Below are 17,604 nucleotides of genomic sequence, written 5' to 3'. Positions count from 1 at the left end.
TCTTAGGCTCATAATTCACATTATATCTACTGCAATCAACTTCAATGGATTCAAATATTTTTAATGAATTCTTATTAAAAAAATTTACTTGAATATATGTGTAATATACATGTACATGTAAAAGATTATTTTAACATGTTACAAAAAATTAAATATATGTGTCTTCCCCCCCCCCCCCCATTGTAAAACATTTAAATAAAGGAACCCAAGAAGCACAGTAAAACCATTTTTTCTTAATTTCAACTGGACCAAGATTAAACATCAAGATATTCAATGACTCCAGATAACCATGCAGGGTAAAAAACTTAGGGAATAAGGGGTTGGGAGTACCAACTCACTTCAACATATAAATGTTACATGTATTTAGATATCGGTTTTTAAGTTAATGAAGTTTAACTTTTAAGTTAAAGGCTAAATCAAAAGCCTGAAAGGCTTCAATGACGTAGAACAAGAAAAACAATTTCAAAAGATAATTTTGAATTTGAAGATAGCGATAAGTCAAGTGAGTGACTCAGGAGACATAATAAAAAAATAGTTTTAAACAAAATATCACAATTACAGTCTGGGGCCTTATGTCATGGTCCGAATGGAGCAAGGTTCGAATTGACCAGACACCGTCGAACATGTTCATGCCAAATATTCTTTTCAGTCAATTATGAACTATGAAGGATTTCATGAATTTATATAATATTTTATCTAATTGCCAATGTCAAAGCGTTGTATTAGTGATTGCATCTAAACTACAACCAAGACTCTGTTCTGTTACAATTACGATCGAGTTACGATCGGGCGTGGTATACGGTATACTGGGAAATGGAGGAAATGGAGAAATACAGTAATACTGGTCAATATCATCGGTTTTTAGGATAGAGTTGGTTAGAAGATTGTATAAGTAAAACTAAGATTTAGAAATTCAATCTTTTTAGTCTTGTAGTATTCGTGTTTATGTAATTTTGTAATTATTTTACCTCCTGTTGTGTTGTTTATGTTACACGGTTATCGTTCCGAAATGTTATTCATGTCATCCAATGCACCCTTTGTGTAGAAATTCATCCGCAACAACCATCACGTTTTTCTTATGTGAGAATAAAACATAATATTGTTGTTTTGCAATAGAATTAATTGCAGATATAATTGATGCAATTTTATTTTCAAGGTATTATTCATTTTGAGCGTTTTCAAAGAAATTGGTTTATAGCTATTGCTATTTTCTATTGCGGATGCATCGACTGACACATTCGGTCGCGTACATATCCGGTCGCGATTTCAACTGGGCGCCTGCTAGATGACGTTTCGAGCTCCAAGAGCTCGACGTCATAAAAAGAGGTTATGTTAAAATTTTCCACAAGTGACACAGTGTCTTACTGAAATCATCCCTGTGCATTTCTTGTAAGAGTATTTTTCTACTTACTGATTGTCAAACAATGGATATCCTCAATCAGTAACACATTTGGATTACTTACTATGTAGTTATGCTGTGTAAATGTTTTGTCAAGCAATTATTATGACAGTGATGTAGCAAAACACTGATGATTCTGTAGTGTGGCACGTGTTACTAACATGATTGCAGCAAAGATGTTAGATGAATAGAAAAGTCTAGAAATTAAAAATCAAAAGTCAAAGTTCAAGAAATGAGGGTCTGGGAGTATTAGTGTTTTGGATACAATTTCAAGAGTACTGTTGGAGAGAGTACAGTTGAATTATATATCCTCATGCTCACTCCAGATTCAGAGTTCCGGAGATGACGTCTCGATATTTGGGTCAAAGAAGAAAGAGAATGTTAGCAAAGTTGACAATCTAAACAGAAACATGTAACCTTTAGGTGGAAATTAAACAAATATTTATCCATTTATTACGATGTCAACTTACAAGCTAATCGCTAAGAAGGAAGACCCACTCGTTGCTTTGCAACGAGCTTTGCTGTAGTTATTATTATTATTTTTTTCCCGTTTTTTGTCCAAGCGATTTCTCAGAGATGGCTCGATGGATTTTCTTGAAACTTTCAGGGGTTATGACAAATAAAATAAACTAAAAACATTTTCAAGGATTTTGCAAAATTCACTTCCGGTCGTCAGATATATCCGATTTCCGTTTTTTCAAAAGAGATCATGTCCGGACGATATCTCAGAAACGGTAAAAGATTAAGACCTCAAACTTTCAGGGATTATTGATCATGACAAGTACGTTTGCAGAATATGTTTAAATTTGTCAGCCGTCACTTCCGGTCGTCACAGGAGGAGATCAAATAAATCGAAAATTTCAACTTTTCTTATTTTAATTAAATCTTGCATCACTTTATTGCACCTGTTTTGCAGTTTCGAAATATGTTGGTCCCACCGGAAACAGAAACGTCAACTTCCGGTTATAAGAGAAAAACTACATAATTTGAGTATTTTACTTTCCAATAAATATCGCTTATAGATGAAGTATTTGAAATGATTTTTAGATATGTTATTTAGACTGCAAATGTCTAGAGTAACGTCAAATATCTTGGTAAAATTCACTTCCTGTCGCGTGTTTTACTGTCCGCAAAATGAGAACTTGTCAAAGTGAGATCTCAGAAACGGTAAGAGATTAAGACACCAAACTGATATGAGTAATAGAGCTTAATGAGTAGGCAAAAACTTTTGGGTTAATAGCGTCAGTCGTCACTTCCGGTCGTCACAGGAAGTGATCAAAGAAATCAAAAGTTTAAACTTTTCTCTTTTAAAATAAAACTTGCATCATATAATTGAATCTCTTTCACAGTTTCTATATGTGTTGGTCTCACTGGAAACAAAAAACGACAACTTCCGGTTATAAGAGAGAAACTATGTGATTGGGATTTTTAACTGTCACAAAAATATCACTTATTGATAAAGTTTTTGAAATGATTTTCACAAAATGTTATTTGAGACTGCAATTGTCTAGTGTGAAGTCAACCATCTTAGGAAAATGCACTTCCGGTCGCGTGTTTTTCTGTCCTCAAATTGACATTTTGTTCACCTTATTGCTCAAAAACGGTACATGACTGAAGTCTAAAACTTTCAGAACTGATAGCCAGTCACCAGTTTACTTACATCATGTAAAAAACGTACGTTGCCGTCACTTCAGGTCGTGACAGGAAGCGATGCAAAAAAGTGAATTTTTAAAGTCTTTTTTTCTTTTTACAGAAATGTTTGGCTAATGCAGATGTTAGATAGACCATGACCATGCAATTTATTTACATCGGAAGTGCCAACCAAAAAACCTGAAGTTGTCTCAAACATGAGTAGTTTTTCATGGAAACATTTAGGGATGATCAGTTGTGAATAATTTAGGTGTAGAATGAACATTTTATTCGTTTGGAACACTTTCGTTCATGACGAAGTACATAAAGAAAACAGAAAAGTAATTCCGTTTGTTTTTATCTGTATCTACATATCTTTGAGAGCCTTGAGATAACTTCTGTTAATTATTTAGAGTAATCTTATTGAGAAAATTGTGTTTGGTTTTCAAAGAAGTCAAGAAAACGGAAGACCTGTTATTGCCTAGGCAATAAGTATCTAGTTATTATTATTTTTCTTCCTGGGTACTTTTTTGTCCGTGAGTGATCCCCGAAACTACACATCCGATTGAGGTGAAACCTTTTTAGGGTTAATAGGAATGTTATGTAGATTTGCGGAACGAAGGTCATTTTGCGCGCACGCGCATGCACGTGCGTGCGCGTGCAAAGCGTAAAATGACCAATATACTTGATATAGCTGTAACTTTTATATTTTTTGATGAAATGCTTTGATACTCAGAATATAAGGATATATTAATAGTGTAGACAAGATGACATGGTCAGAATGCGCATGCATGCACGTGCGCGCATGCGCATTGATTGAAATAACCAATACAATTGATATAGACTTAACTTGTACATTTTTTGATGAATTGCATTGAAACTCAGAATATAAATATATATTAGAGGTGTACACAAGAAGACTTGATCAGCGCACACATGCATGCACTTGCGTGTACGTGCGCGCGCGTGCAATGAGTAAAATGACAGATATACTTGATATAGCTATAACTTTCATATCTTTTGATGAAATGCTTTGATACTCAGGATATCAGGATATATTAAAAGTGTAGACAAGATGACATGGTCAGAATGCACATACATGCACGTGTGCGCATGCGCAATGATTGAAATAACCAACACAAATTATATAGACTTAACTTGTATATTTTTTGATGAATTGCTTTGAAACTCAGAATATAAATATATATTAGAAGTGTACACAAGATGACATGATCAGCGCACACATGCATGCACTTGCAAGCACGTGCGTGCGCGTGCAATGAGTAGAATGACCAATATACTTGATATAGCCAAAACTTTCATATCTTTTGATGAAATACTTTAATACTCAGAATATATGGATATATTAATAGTGTAGACAAGATGACATTGTCAGCGCATGCATGCACGTGCGTACGCGTGCAATGAGTAAAATTACCAATATATTTGATATAACCATAACTTTTACATATTTTGATGTAATGCTTTGATACTCAGAATATATAGACATATTATAAATGTAGACAAGACGACATTGTCAACATGCACAGGCATGCACATGCGCGCGCATGCAATGCTAAAATGACCAATATACTTGATATAGCTGTAACTTTTATACTTTTTGTTGAAATGCTTTGATACTCAAAATATGTAGATATATTAATAGTATTGACAAGACGACACGGTCATCATGGACATGCATGCACGTGCGCGCGCTTGCAGTGCGTAAAATGACAGATATACTTAATATAGCCGAATTTTTTTTATCTTTTTATGAAATTTGAATATAAAGATGTATTAAAAGTGTAGACAAGTTGACATGGTCATTTTGTACATGCATGCCCGTGCGCGCGCGTGTAATGCGTAAAAAAACCAATATACTTGATTGCCTTATTTAATGAAGCTTACAGGGAATAAAACACCAAAAGGAAGTTGGGGAGCGTTTGGGGAACATCTGTAACGGTCCCCGTTACAATTAATACTAGTTTAAATTCAATATACACTCTGACAGCTGTCATTTTACCAAACATTAATTATGCTTGAAGTATATCACTAATTAGGAAAGTTTAATAGTGATTTGCATTTAGAAATCTCAATAAATAATAAAAATGCCAAAGCACCAATACTTGTTTATTTTTTTTCTTGGCTTATTTCAGCAATGATAGCATATATATTACGCATGAAAATTCATCAAAAAGGCAGTATTCTATATGGAACACGTATTTTATGGATTTGTGTTAAATACAGTTTTCTGAGCTCATTTACCACTGGCAAAGAAGTGAGGATTTCGAGTTTTTTTCCACATATAAAATTGTTTTCTTAGTTTAAGGTTTTAGTCTTTAGTCATCAAACCTATATTTACAAGCTAGAATAATGTATCCTTTGTAAACTGTGTACATGCCCACATAATTTTTTTTAGATTGAGGAGACCTGAGAGAATAACAGTTACTCATTTCAAAAGCAATACCCATTTTCATGGATGCAGAATTTTACACAATTAAAGAACTATTGTTCTTTTTTGTAAATAACAGTACTAACTCGCAAACATATTGAAGAGACCCCCTTTTTCAAACAGACATGCTATATACGCAATGCTCAATATACATGTAGATATGCATTTCAAACAGGAAAAAATAGATGTTTTTAGTTAAACCTTGATAATATGTCCATTTTTAGACCATCCAGCTTGCTAGCTATGCATATGCACATTACATAAAGTTTAGATGTACAAATTTCAAATAGAATTTCACAAAAAGTGTTGAATACTTACACTTCCACAACTCTGAAGGATTGTAAGGAACTGCTGGACATACTGATGCTGCTTTACAGTCTACAGAGTCTAAATAATGTGTCTGATTGTTTAACACAGCACATTTTCCTGTAAAAGATAAAAAGTGATATGGTAAATTCAACGAAATGTTATATTCAAATTAATCAAAACCAAAGTTAAGTTCTTTCAATCTCTTTCAAACGTCACACATGTTCATATGTCCCTATAACTAAATATATAGTGATGAAAATGTATTAATGTGCCGGAAAAACTCTATATTTTTTGAATTGACATTTTAATATATTTTATCAAAACTGACAAGTCATGCCCTTGCAATTCAGTTCAATTTGTGTCAGATCTATACCTATTAAAAGTAGGTAGAAAGGTTTGGTAGACTACATAGCCATATATCAACATGATCAAGTCTAACAAAATCCATTTATTTTTCATAACTATTTTGAATGAATTTACTTATTATTACCAATGACTAGTAGAAATTATTTTGGTTTGCTCCTGTTTCATTTCTGCTATATGAATTAAGTTATCTAGCTTCTGCTACATTAAGTTCATGTTGCTTTAGATTTCACACACCATGTAATACTACATGAAATCTCCAAAGGTAAGAAATACAGTCATGTAACTTTTAACTAAAGGTTCAAATGAACAAATTTATCGGCTGCAAAAAAAAGAAGAATATGAATGAAACAAATGTGTAGTGAAATTGATATTGGAAGAGTGTTGCTTAAATGTAAAACAACAAACCATCCACATCATTAGTTATCACTACAATGCAGAAGGGAACTAAAATCGAAGTAAGTGTTTTTTTATTCATTCTTAGGGAGAGAATATGGTATCATTAAGCAATCCTTCACCATACCAGTAATTATCTACTATTTCTTCGTTATTACAAATCTGATTCAAAGATATATTCATTTTCAAATTGAAAACTGCATCCTTCCTCCATTAGGCATATACAAGCCAAATCCTATATTAAATTGACTACTTATCAGAATCTTTAAATAGTATAATGTTGTCAATAGGATTCCTAACTAGTTTTGCTGTAATAATCACGCACAGGTAACGTAAAGAATAATCTTTTAGTCTTCACTGTGAATGTACTTAATTTGTTTAAAATTCCGAAGATGACACATTGGTCTACTTACCGGCTGGGGACAATCCGTATTTTGTACATATTTCACCGTATTTTCCAACATTGTTCTCTATCGCTGCACAAAGATAGTCTGGGGTATCCCCCTTACAATTCTTCTTGTCAGATTCAAGTTTCCAGGTGTCTGCATTTCTCGGACAAACGGACACTTCCTGAAAATTTTGCGCGGCGTGGGAAAAACAGAGCAGCACAAGCAGTATGAATAATATCACCACTGAAGATGCCATTTCTTCTGAAATATAACAAGTGCAAGTTAGACTAGTGGTACATACATTACAATACTACCTCGGAATCATTTTAATTAAAAAAAAAATAGTTTAACTTCTACTGTATTAAAAAATAACTTCCTTACTCAAAAATAAATCTATATCATATTAAGCACAATTTTTAACGTACCTAAGCATTTTAAGTGTATTTTAAAGCTAAAACTTCCTTGTTTCAATCTCGGAATAAGGCCGCATATAAAGGACATAAAAACATATGCAGGACAATTGAATAAAATGCTTTCAAATATAATTATTGATGGGGCACACATTATCATATTTTTACCTCAGAATCATTTTGGGTTTTTTTTCAAATGTGTTGCTCGAAACAGAAAGGAGCTGTCTGTCTTATATGCATGTACATTTGTATAACCAATACTGTATGTTCGTATTGGCAAAATTATTTTTATCGTAGGTAGAGTATATATCAATATGTACAGGGCTAACATTTTTCGCCCGTCTTTTCGATTAGAACTTCGTTGCAGTAAGGCCAAAACACTATTTAATGAAATTTCTATCAATAATATTCTCTTTTTTTATCATTTGTAAATATTTTTACTGAATATGATTTAAAATGCAGGTATTATTTGGAGGCATTATTTATACTTAATTACTATATAATATAGATTTGACGGTCACCTTGATGCCCTGCCCCCTTTTGCCATATCCCTGTGCGGTAGACGCTACTGATCAAACTCGTATTATACCTGATGTTGTTAAATAAATGCTGAAATATGTTAATAAATTATTGTTATCTTTAAGAATCTCTATTTCTGTTTACAATACTGAAGTTAACCAGGACTGAAGTACCACTGTACTTGTGTGTGTACAGTATGGTGCTATAATTTGTAACCCCCATTTATGAAAGGCCATCCGTGGGGAGCTTACAGTTTTTTGTGTCAGAAGTGGGATGCTAAATTCAAAACAGCAACAAGTGATATGAATTTATGTCCTTTATTTATTTTATTGCTCAGTTGTCTAGTTTGTTGGTTTCGTACATAGTGTATATAGTATAGAATTTACCTGTTATTAAACATTTTATTCAAATAATAGTTAGACTTTAGTTTAATGACAGAGGCACCAACCCCTGATACTGAAGATTCCCCACCATAAGAGACTTGACAGACTAAGTGACTTCCCACAGTCCAGATATAGACCCTAATCCTTATCCTTTTTTCCAGAAAAGGAGTTGTACTAGATCCTGAGTGTACCCCTTCCCAAAGGTCATTTATGAGTAGTCAGTTAGAAGACAATGACAAGCTTGTTTCAGGTATGTCCATATATAGTAATGAAGCCTGAACCACATAACGGTAAGGATGACTGGGATGAGTGATCATATCAAGGACAGTGCTGAACTAGGCAGATGACCAGATGGGTCAAAATTACTTTTCCCTGCAGCAAGTTTAAGAGACCAGGCCAGAACTTATTATATGAGTCTCTCTGATGGTTCTTATAGATCACTAGTAAATAAGTTGAACCAAAATAGGTGGTTGCCAAAGTTAGAAATTAGAAAACCACAACCAGGTGAGTCGATAGTAGTGTTAGGTGATGACATCCGATGGCACAAAGAGGCTACTGTAATCTAGATACCCTAGGCCAAGAAGCCTTAGCTTTGAGCCATTTATACAAGGTAATATCTCTAGAAATGAAGTGCTGACAAGGATTGCCTGACCATTGCAGATGTAGTTGACGTCATAAAGAGGTATGAATCCATCCTCGGGTGGTGCGAAAAAAACTTTAATGTACGCGCGGTTGAAAGTGATGTAACCAGAAAATAAGCATCTGCAGGAAAACCGGGGATGTCTTTAAGAAGCAATTGTACAGACTCTACAACGCAAGATCTGATCTCCAGGTTGGAAAGCCTTGAGAGTAATACTAATGGAACCCAGAACAGCTTCTACCCTCCAAACCAGACCAACAGAGATTGCTTCATTTGTCATTTGTCATTTACCCGACCATTTCATGAAGTACTGCCCTCAAAGATACCAATTCAGAGAACACGAAGACAACCCCTTTACAATAACAAAATAAGAATAAATCAGAGAAACAGGTATCCAATGACTCACTAGGCCGTGAGACAGCGGAAGAATGGGGGACTGCTGCTGACTTACTGCTCGGGGAGGGCATATTTGGGAGGTCTATAACATGTGACATAATGGATTTTATACTTGTGCAAAAGTAAATCACCTACATTTAGAATAAAGTGATAAAAAGATACCAAGTCGTTAAGTGGAATGACTATAGCATTTCTTTTTTTTTATTATTTACAAATATTATGTTCTTCAAATTCATAAATATAAAGAGATTTCACATGAGGTCTTACCCTGAAGATCTTGCCTACTGTCAGGTTCTAAATTTTAAAATTACCGGATGGGAGTAAATACAAAATTTAGAGCCTGACAACTAGTTGTCATGTTCTAAATTTTGTATTAACTCCCACCTGGTAAATTCAAAATTTAGAATATGACACTACTACACAAGGACTTCCCTTCTTGTTCTGATCAATTTGAATTACATCAAAGTTAAACTTGTTTCACAAAGATATTATTCATTCTCTACCTTTTACGCACATTACACACGTACATTTTTTCATCACTTATGTTTTTTTTTACCTCAATGCACGCATTTTTATTAAATTGTAGATAAAATGGAGTCCTTTCTGAAAATATACTTCTGAATTTTAATGTATACTTTAATTATATTTTCTTTGTAACTTAAAAAATCCTATATAAATATTTGTAATTCAGATTAAAATTGTATAATTACTAGAGGCTTTATCTCCATAACAGGTAACCTCTCTCTCTCTCTCTCTCTCTCTCTCTCTCTCTCTCTCTCTCTCTCTCTCTCTCAAACGTATATCAGCATATTCAGATTGTAGAAATCTTAAGTCTTTTTTTTTCATATAATGAGGAATACAAAATAATGTATATAAGTGATCTGCATATAAGTAAGACTGAAAAAATAAAAAAGATACTAATAAAAAAAAACTTCTTTGTTTTATAGGGAAACCTATGTCAACTTTTCCTGTAAATGAAATGTGAGGGTGAAAACAGTACTCGTATTATAGGTTGTCGTGTTTTTCTTTTATATAAATGCTTCAGATATTATAATAAACGGCATAAATTCTGTTGATCTCAAAACCATTGAGAACAAAAACAAAGGTCTGTATATAAAAAAAAAAACAATTCCTTTTACTTTTGTTTAATTTTCATATATAAAGGGATTTTTTTTCATCAGAGAGTGTCTGTTGGAGTTTCATTTAATTACATTTACTTGAAAGCATATGATGTTGAATATTGATAAGACAAAATGTATGCTTATGGGAACTCAACATAGAAAATCTAAGTTAACATCTTCGAAACTAGATTTGTGTGTATCAGACAAAGTTCTTAAAAATGTTGAATCAGAAAAACTCCTAAGAGTACATATTGATAATTCATTGCGCTATAATAGTCATATTGATTCTGTTTGCAAGTCCTTGACATATAAACTATTTACATTACGTAAAATCAAAAAATTTCTCCCATTACACACACGAAAACTTTTCTATAATGCATATATTCTGCCTTCTTTGAATTATTGTTTGACTATTTGGGGCAATGCTCCAGGTGCTGGCATAGAAAGAGTTTTTAAATTACAAAAAAGAGCAGCCAGAATTATATTAGATGTGGCACCAGATGCTCCATCACTACCATTATTTGTGAAACTTGGTTGGTTGACTATATATGAATTGATAGATTTTAACAAATACACATTGCTTTATAAAACACTTCATGGTATGGCACCTGATTATCTGAGAGACTCTTTTGAATTCATTTCCTCTAATAATTATATCCTACGTTCTGAATCCAATTATGACCTTAGTCTACCAAAGTATCGAACAAATATGTTTAAAAATTCTTTTCAATATTCAGGCGTTCATTTATGGAACAAATTACCACTACATGTACGTTTTTCATCAACTTCATAATCCTTTCGTAAAAATGTAGAAAAATTTATCATCAATGGACGCAACATTTCTTAATTTGTAACTTGTTTCTATGTTTTAATAATATATACTTTTCTCAAATGCTTTCACCTATGTCATATACTTGTATTTTTTCTGATTATTATACTGTTTTATTCATAACTGTACTATACACGCATAGAGGGCCCTGAGGAAGACTAGTGCTTTGCACTAATCGGGTTACCCTCTTTAAATAAAGTATTATTATTATTATTATTATTATTATTATTATTATTGTTATTATTATTATTATTAAAGTTTAATATTTACAGTTAATGCGGTAAATTTTGTTTTCCAATCTTATCTTTTTTGTTTAAAATGATATTTCTGAAATAAAAATTATATTGTGATCACTATATTCATGTATTTGTATGGAAAACCATTTAAATCTTATTTAAAGTTTAAAGTACTTGTTTTTAGCTCATCTGAGCGGAAGACTCAAGTGATTTTAAAGATGAATATGATTGGAAAAATTGCTTGTGACATCCAACAGACAATTTAACATGAACTAATTTTCTATCATTAATCATATTTACCAGCAAAAATGTCCTTCCAATAAACAAATATATATCTCAAAATTTTAACATTAATGTTTAACATCAATATTTTTACATTTTGAAAATGTTGACTGCTTACTGTTTTCATACTAGCATCAGTGTGAAGTATTCCCTCTCTGGTTAGCATAATTGTAGGAGGAAGGAAACATTTTCATCGATAATTATGTAGAGACTTAATGGAGGGACCCTCTACATCAACTTCATTGTTACCCATCAGCTAAAACTTTTTTTTCTAAACAATTCAATTCACAATGTATAGCTTAAATGGAATGCAGTGCAAAATTTTGTTCTGACGAGGTTTTCAATTTAGCAATAGACTTTGATACTTCTTAGGATGATATTTAACATACATAAATAAAATGTGTGCACACCTTTGCTCTGATCTGATTTCTATAAATATGGGAATTTAGTGGAATCCAAAGCTAGACATAACCCCCATAACATTTCATTTCCAGCCAGCCTTTTTTGCCAGATTGCTGAGCATCTCCTGAATGAATAAAGCAATGCATTTTTCACTTATTTTTATATACATCAAACACATACCAAGATTCTTCAAGAAAAAATGGTTCACTATTATACATATTGACTATAAACTTTATTAGTTTCATATAATATGACGTACATGCTGATATAGTGCATCTACTTAAATGCTCAATTCTTGCAAAATAGTTAGCTAGCATTTATATTCATCATACCTGTACTTCTGTATCCTTAAAAGAAATCCAGGGATTGATGCTAAATCTTTCTTTACGCCATTTGACATTCTCTCTGCAAATTTTTAATTTATATATAAAAAAAATAATTGATATAATATATATACTCCATTTCTGCTTGATGCACACACCCAAATCATTAACCAAAGTACAGTATTGTGCCATATATTTATGAACAAACGTCGGCGACGTCACGTAAACGGACGTAAACAGATGAGTTACAGGGAATGTTTTAGCCATATATAATACACTAAATTTTGATAATTAAATAATAAAACTTACCTTAATATTTTGTAATATTGCCCTTGGCACTGACTACTTTAAGCAAGCGTCTAGGAATTGAACGATACAAGTTTTGTATGTATGTTGTTGGGATGGCTGTCCAAATATGGCGGATTTCACGTTCGAGGTCGGCAGCATTGTTTATATTTAAAATTCGTTGCTTCAATTTATTTTTTAATAATAACCAACAGTTTTCTATAATATTACAATCAGGGGATTGTGCTGGCCATGTCATCGAGTTGATGGCATTTCTCTTCTCTGTTTAAATTCAGTAACAATCCGGGCCCGATGAACGGGCGCATTGTCATCTTGAAAAATAAAATTGTTTGTTGGAAAATGCCGAGCTACAACGGGCCAAAGTTCTGAATCAAGTATGTCTATATATGTTTGTGCATTGATATTACCATCTACGACACATATTGTCCCCACACCATTCCATGTTATGCATGCCCAGATCATCAGACTTACTCTGACCGGCGGACCAGGGCATAAACACTCGGGCATCCAATCTTCACCCGGTCGTCTCCAGACATACACACGGTTGCTTTCTCCTATTACTACCTTACATTCATCTGTACATTTGTAAATATCACTCTATCCCATTCTCCTTCAACTCTCCACAATCTCTTTCCTCTTGCCCATGCCACACGTTTTTTGCGGTTCTCGTCGCGAATACGGATCTTCTTTCTTTCAATCCTCCTATGAAAATTATTTTCATACAATCGTCTTTTGACTGTTCTCTGTGAAACAGGAGAATGCCTACCCTGATTGATAATATCCGTAATACCAGCTAACGGAACAGTACGTTTGGTTTTTACGACTCTTAAAAGTTTCCTAGTTTCACGGTCGTCCATTTTTCGTTTTCTGCCACTTCTTGGGGCCTTTTCCACCGAACCTCTAGCTAAATAGCGCTGTACAATTGAATACACACTGTTCCGAGGAATGTTCAATTCACGGCCAATAGTTGCATATTTTTGTCCTGACAGATATTTGTCAACAATCATTTGTTTCACGGGTGTAGAAAATTATTTGCCTTAAGTTTCCCCATGTTTACATTCACGAGACCTTTTCGTTTTAAGCTGACGTCATATTTAACAAATGACGTCATAGATCGATAGTGGAAATTCTTAGCTATTTATAGAGGTAAGACACTTGCATGGTAAGATTGTGTAATTGCGAGAAACCTAGCATTTTTTTATGATTCTTTCAATATATGACGGTATTTTTACGTTTGTTCATAAATATATACATTTGTGGTATCTCTCTATTATATAAACATGCAGAGAGCAAATATCTTCATACCTGTATGAAGTTTTTCGAAGGTTATAGGTCATTACGTGACCTAATCACACAGCGCAGTAATATCTACATAAAAAGACTTACTCCTCTAAGCAATATAGCATGTTTTTCATGCATAAAAATGTACAAAATACGCAAGTAAAATAATAATCATTTTATTTACAATGTAAACGAGTATTTAATACAGTTCTTGATCGATTTTACATAGAGAATAGAAAACTACGTGTTATAAGTTTCATGTCTGAGCTGCATAGTCTCAACGTTTACCCTTATTTTTCTCGCAGACCTCTGAATGCTATAATTTTTTTTTCCATTAAACTTTACTCACAATAAATTTGTTGAAAAATATCAATGTAATGCAATCACGCCACACACTGCACTTTGGAAGTTCGGTAGGCACACCTCCATCATCGAGATCGTTGTGACGTTGTCTTAACAATGTAAGCTGTCGCCAGTGTCTCCATGACAACATCATAAATTAATAAATATGCCTTACTGAAATCGTAGATTTTATGTTTTTGATCAAATTTGTACTTGATTTCAAGTTATCTGGTCCGGACAAGTGTCTCCATCCATCCCTTTCCGACCGAAATTCCTCCAACTTTTTAGTATCAAACATCGGACGTATTTCTTGTGTTTTTAACATCGAATATGGGTTCTCATGAATACAAAAATTCCCAGACACCAATATGCTCACTATAATAATTGATCACAAGAAGCCTTTCACAGAATATTCCCTTCGAAACAATCCTTTGCCAGATGAATTTGAAGCGTAACCGCTTTTCAAGCCGATTTACACCTAGCGTAATTTGTCAAAATCTACGACGTACAGTTAGGGCAATATTTATATTCGATTACATTCGATTGTCCGTCTCAAATGTATATATAAGTAATATTTAACAAGTTTAAAAACTTCAATGGGAATTGAAGTGGGTCGGTACGTGATCAAATCTTCTGAGAAGGCCTTCGGCCTTCACAGGATTTGATCACGTGACCGACCCACTTCAATTCCCATTGAAGTTTTTAAACTTGTTATTTATTTCTTAAATATATGGCACAATACTGTACATGAAAATGTATACATTTACATGATAAAACTACCAGTAATGTTCTAAAACAGTTGTTGACACCCTATATTATTTCCAAGACATTTATTACACTTTTGGAAGACATGCTTCATAATAAAATCATAAAATTTTAAATGCAAGAACTTTCTTTCAAAAATTTTCACTATTGAATTTGGAATGTTCAAATAGTATATATAATTCAGATTGCAAAAAATTAAATAGATTCGGATACAAATGTATAATTATTGGACCAAAAAATCTACAGACAAACAAACAAGTAGAGAAACAGACATTGTGATTCCAGAACATCCCAAAACTTTGTTGGGAAAAATATAACAAAGTTTATCATACAGGGTGTACATACCTATTTTGAAGCAAGCCTAGGATATTGGTGTCTGATCTTCCATTTTATTAATGAGAGAGGCTGACTGTATATTGAACCTATATAAATTATAAAACAAATATTCACACAGTAAATATTTACTAGACATATATCTAATTAAACTAAAAGTTAAAAGAAACTACAAAAGAGAGTGAGTACAAGTCTTTAGGTTAAATTCTCTAGTGTTGAAAAAAATCTATAAATGTCAAATTATATACATGCATATAAATATAAATCAAATGAAATTAGCTTTCAATACAATACACATGTAATAGTACCTTGAATGTCTGATTAAGCTAAAAGTCATTATCCCCAGAAGATATTGTACAGTTTTATAGTTTATCATAGTTTTTATAGCCAGCAATTTCTATAATCTATGCCTTACATATTTTCATATGTTTTCCTTACTTATACATATTTTATAAGTGTGCTGGATTTGTTCTGTAGAAAAAAAGATTTGGGTTAATTTAGTTTTTGATATTTGTTTAAGTCATTACTTATATATACTGTGATGATTATTGTATTTATTTATTTATTTTTACCTGCATTGTGATCATGCATCGTCTGCCAAACCAGCTTTGGGTTTAAATCGTCAGTCAAATCAGCTTTGTGTTCAATCGTCAGTCTAATCAGCTTTGGGGTTCTTTGAACAAAAAAAAAGAATAATACAAAAACAGCACTGTGACACTGAACTCCAGTTCCTAAATACATAATTTCAAACACATTTCTCTTAATTTGATGAAAGAACCGAATGAATAAGGATCTCAACAAACATTTTACGTTAACTACTATACAAGGTTTCTACTTTCACTTTCATATCGAATATGCAAGCGTAGCTATTAACGAAAGGGAAACAAATCTGAAAAATTAGTGATACTAAATTGCCTTAACATTCATCGTTAACAAATCCAAAATTAGGCTACTTATTGACCACTAGGTTTACCGGCTTTTTCATACGGGTCTGTAACCGTAATGATATGATCTAAACACAATGAACTAGCCTTTAAAAAGTCTTTTAAAACGTATCTGAGATTACTTACTTTTTCAAACACCCAACTCTTCTGCTACAGTAGTGACGTCAAACATGACGTACACTTTCATCATATAAAAACCGAAACCGGTCCGTAAATAAAATGTGGAATGATTTTAATTTTACTCGTAAAATAAACCCAACCATAACGGTTTTTGGATAAAATACAAATTAATATATTCTTGATGAATTTTGTTTTTCAAGAAAACAAATTTTGAATTTTATGAAGGATTTTTTTTTTTTTGGGGGGGGGGAGGGTAACAGAGTACTTATTCCCTTTTTATCCAAGCTTCTTAAGGAAATGAACATCTTGATTCATTTGAATAAATATACATTTAAATTTACACATCTTGATATATGTTATTGAAATTATTTTTTAATCTTGCAGTCTACTTGTTAAAATATAACACCAACTTATACATATTAAGCTTAATTTGAAATTACTCAAGTGTTAACTGATAACATTGAATAAACATATTTTTTTATCTCATTGAATTAAAATAAAAATGAATTTTACCTGTTTATAACAAGGACAAAAAAACACACACACAGATCTGTTTCATATGATTCTCATATGATAATTCTCAAAGTATGCATATGATTCTCATATGCAGAAACTTTCATATGTGTATCATATGTATATTGCTTCATATGATTTACATATGTGTATTCATATGATCCACATATGATTTGCCACATATGATACTCATATGATTGAATAAACATATGATTCTCATATGATCCTCATATGATCTTCATATGAAAGGCAATGCATATGTGGATCATATGTGGCGAAATTGCCTATGTACCAAACTCTGAAGTATGTGCGTCGTCTACATCTGATAGAGATAATCAGAGTTATAATATGCATGTATATTCCCATGTGATTGCTTCTCCGAAGAACCTTTGAGAAGACATGCATCTTACGGTGGCTTAGAAAAAATTTCATCTGATAATCAAAAAGAAAATTTGTTTCAACACAAAGTGTCCAAATTCAAGTCTCTCAGGCACGGAGACGAAAATGATGTTCATCAGGATA

General features: G+C 32.7%; 1 protein-coding gene across 1 annotated transcript in view; it reads right to left on the bottom strand.

Moving 5' to 3' along the window:
• LOC133198048 (uncharacterized) overlaps window positions 1-9,383 on the bottom strand; it is a 40,862-nt gene extending 31,479 nt beyond the window's left edge. The window contains exons 1-3 of the mRNA XM_061334202.1: window positions 9,296-9,383; window positions 6,962-7,198; window positions 5,799-5,906 (exon numbers count right to left, since the gene is read on the bottom strand). Coding sequence (XP_061190186.1) covers window positions 5,799-5,906; window positions 6,962-7,198; window positions 9,296-9,383 — 433 coding nt within the window. The remainder of the gene's footprint in view (window positions 1-5,798; window positions 5,907-6,961; window positions 7,199-9,295) is intronic.
• Window positions 9,384-17,604: the final 8,221 nt, after the last annotated feature.

Source organism: Saccostrea echinata, unplaced genomic scaffold (genome assembly GCF_033153115.1).
Source record: "Saccostrea echinata isolate AGI-Se365-2 ecotype Australia unplaced genomic scaffold, CSIRO_AGI_Sech_v1 ptg000033l, whole genome shotgun sequence".
NCBI classification, from domain to species: Eukaryota; Metazoa; Mollusca; class Bivalvia; order Ostreida; family Ostreidae; genus Saccostrea; species Saccostrea echinata.
This window is presented reverse-complemented; position numbering and strand designations above follow the sequence as displayed.